The sequence below is a fragment of the Arabidopsis lyrata genome, assembly GCF_000004255.2.
Source record: "Arabidopsis lyrata subsp. lyrata unplaced genomic scaffold ARALYscaffold_3, whole genome shotgun sequence".
Classification (NCBI taxonomy): domain Eukaryota; kingdom Viridiplantae; phylum Streptophyta; class Magnoliopsida; order Brassicales; family Brassicaceae; genus Arabidopsis; species Arabidopsis lyrata.
In genome coordinates, this window is record NW_003302553.1 from 12,816,977 (window position 1) to 12,819,837 (window position 2,861).

At 39.9% G+C, this 2,861-nt stretch overlaps 1 protein-coding gene across 1 annotated transcript in view; it reads right to left on the bottom strand.

The window, feature by feature from the left end:
• Positions 1-2,861, bottom strand: part of LOC110230088 — a 4,122-nt gene extending 1,261 nt beyond the window's left edge. Inside the window, exon 1 of the mRNA XM_021032076.1 lies at positions 178-2,861. Coding sequence (XP_020887735.1) covers positions 178-2,321 — 2,144 coding nt within the window. The 5' untranslated portion in view covers positions 2,322-2,861. The remainder of the gene's footprint in view (positions 1-177) is intronic.

The window sequence follows — 2,861 nt, forward strand, 5'->3', positions numbered from 1 at the left end:
CAAAGCTTCTCTTTGATTAAGTCGAAACTTTTCTCTTGCTCATAACCCTAGTAAAATTTACCTTTCTTCAAACACTCGGTAATAGGAGCAGTAATAGTACTGAAATCTCTGATGAATCTCCCGTAGAAAGTAGCTAGACCATGGAAACTGCGTACTTCTGTAACCGAATGAGGTGTATGCCAGTCCCTGATAGCTCTCACTTTATCTTCATCAACTTGAATTCCATCCTCGCCAACAACAAATCCTAAAAACAACAACTTGTTGGTGCTAAATACACACTTCTTCAAATTAACGAACAACTGGTTCTTTTGTAGAACTTGCAACACTTGCTTCACGTGCTCTAAGTGTTCCTCTCTGGTTTTACTGTATATCAAAATATCATCAAAATAAACGACCACAAAAGAACCTGTGAAGGGACGAAGAGCCTGATTCATTAGCCTCATGAAGGTACTAGGTGCATTTGATAAACCAAAAGGCATCACTAGCCATTCATACAATCCATCTTTACTTTTGAAAGTTGTCTTCCATTCATCTCCAGGTCTGATTCTGATCTGATGATATCCACTACGAAGATCTATCTTCGAAAAAACCTTAGAACCTGTTAATTCATCAAGCATATCTTCCAACCGAGGAATCGGAAACCTATACTTGATAGTTATCTTGTTAATAGCTCTACTATCAACACACATCCGCCATTGATTTCCTTTATTAGGAACAAGAAGGACTGGAACTGCACATGGGCTCATACTTTCACGAATGAATCCTTTCTTCAACAAATCTTCAATCTGCTCTCCCAAGATCTCATTCTCCTTAGGACTCATACGGTAATGAGGAAGATTTGGTAAGCTAGATCCTGGAATTAGATTGATTTGATGTTGAATATCTCGCATGGGAGGCAATTCATTCGGTAATTCATCTACAATCAACTCCTTAAACTCTTCTAATATCTCTAGCACATCTTCGGGAATTGACATCTCTTCTTTCACAGCACTCATTAATCCTTTGATCACCACTGGATAGAAACAGTTAGTCTCTTTAAAGGATTCATCTAGCTCCTTTTCACTATGCGTCATCACCAAGAAACTACACTTTTTCTTTACTGAATCCTTATGAAAGTGTAAAACCGGAGCCATTGCAATCTTGTGTACACCCCATGTAAACATCAACACGTTATCCCGTCCTCGATATGTAACATCATTATCATACTGCCAAGGTCGACCAAGTAAAATATGACAAACATCAATATCAAGAACATCACAAAGTACCTCTTCTTTATAGTGCTTCCCAATGGAGATAGGAACTTTGCAAGTTAGTGCTACTCGAGCTTGGGTACCCTTGGTTACCCAACCTAGAGCGTATGGCTTCTCATGTGGCTCTGTAGGTAGCTTAAAATGGTCAACTAGCTTCTGAGAAACTAAATTCTCGGTACAACCATTATCCACAATCAGGTTACATACTTTATCTCGAACAGTGCAGTGTGTTCGAAACAAATTCTTGCGTTGCCCCTCTTCTTTGGATGACAACAAGATTCTTTGAAGTACACAATTTACCTTTTTATGCGATTCTTCTTCAGCAAACTCGACTCCTTCATACTCATTATCCTCTTCATGTTCATCTTCTTCTTCTTCCTCTATTAAAGCAACAATTTTTCTACTTGGACAAACATTTGATATGTGGCCTTGTCCTCCACAACGGTAACATTTGTCACCAGATGGCTTAGCGTAAGGATTACTTTGCCTCAGGATTGGTGCTTTTTCTTGTCGATTACTAGTTGAAGTACCAGCTGATCCAGCTCCCTTGTTTCCAAAGTTAGAATCCTTGATTATGGCATTCTTCTCTTTATCGTCGGTTGAATCGAAATTATTCTGAGGTGCAGATCTCCTGAATGATGAGAAACCACGAGAGGACTTCTCAATTAGCTCGGCTTTTAAGGCTAGACTAGAAGCTTCTTGCACGGTCCATACAGTTTGCAAACCCATCTTCTCTTGTATAGAACCCTTTAAACCACTTATGTATCTCGCCACTTTCTGATTTTCAGTTTCTCCAAGATCATTACGTTCCGAGAAACGCAAAAACTCAGCGGTGTATTCTGTCACTGATCTCTTTCCCTGAATGCAATCAATATACATCTTGTAGAGAATTTGCTCGTAATCTTCTGGTAAGAATCGCTCCATCATTAGTTGTTTCATACGTCGCCAAGTCTTGACTGGTCCTTTCCTTTGTCTCTGCCTTTGAATAACAAGTTTATCCCACCACACAGCAGCAGTTTTCTTCAGCCTGATTGCCACCATCTTAACTTGCTTACTCTCGGGAACACCCATGACATCGAAAAATCTATCAACATCGATCTACCAATCCAAGAACTCTTCAACTCCCATAGTTCCATTAAACAATGGAATATCTTCTTTGACTCGATAGTCATGAATGTTTCGTCGATTTCCCTGATCAGCTACCTCGTCCTCCGAAATTTTTTCATCGGAACTCGAATTTTCATCTTTCACCACCCGGTTGTTTCCTCTTCGTTGAACCCTAATTGGTTCCTCTCTCCTATCTCTTTGTTGATTTGCGTTGGTAATATTGTTATTCAACGCCTCCATCTGATTGGTCAAAGCAGCCAAGGCCGTGGTTAATTCCACAGTAAAACCTTGAAAATCTGCTTTGGTCACTGGTTGATCTCCCATGGCTGATCAAGATTCGAAAAGAGAAGGAGAAAACCTGCTCTGATACCACCTGACGTAGTCGGAAAACCTTAGGAAAAGCAAGCGCTAAACCTAGATTGAAACACAAGTTCACAAGCGATGAACTTGAAAGATAAAACTCTGGAATCCACCAGAAACTCTAGAATCCACTAGAAAAGAGAA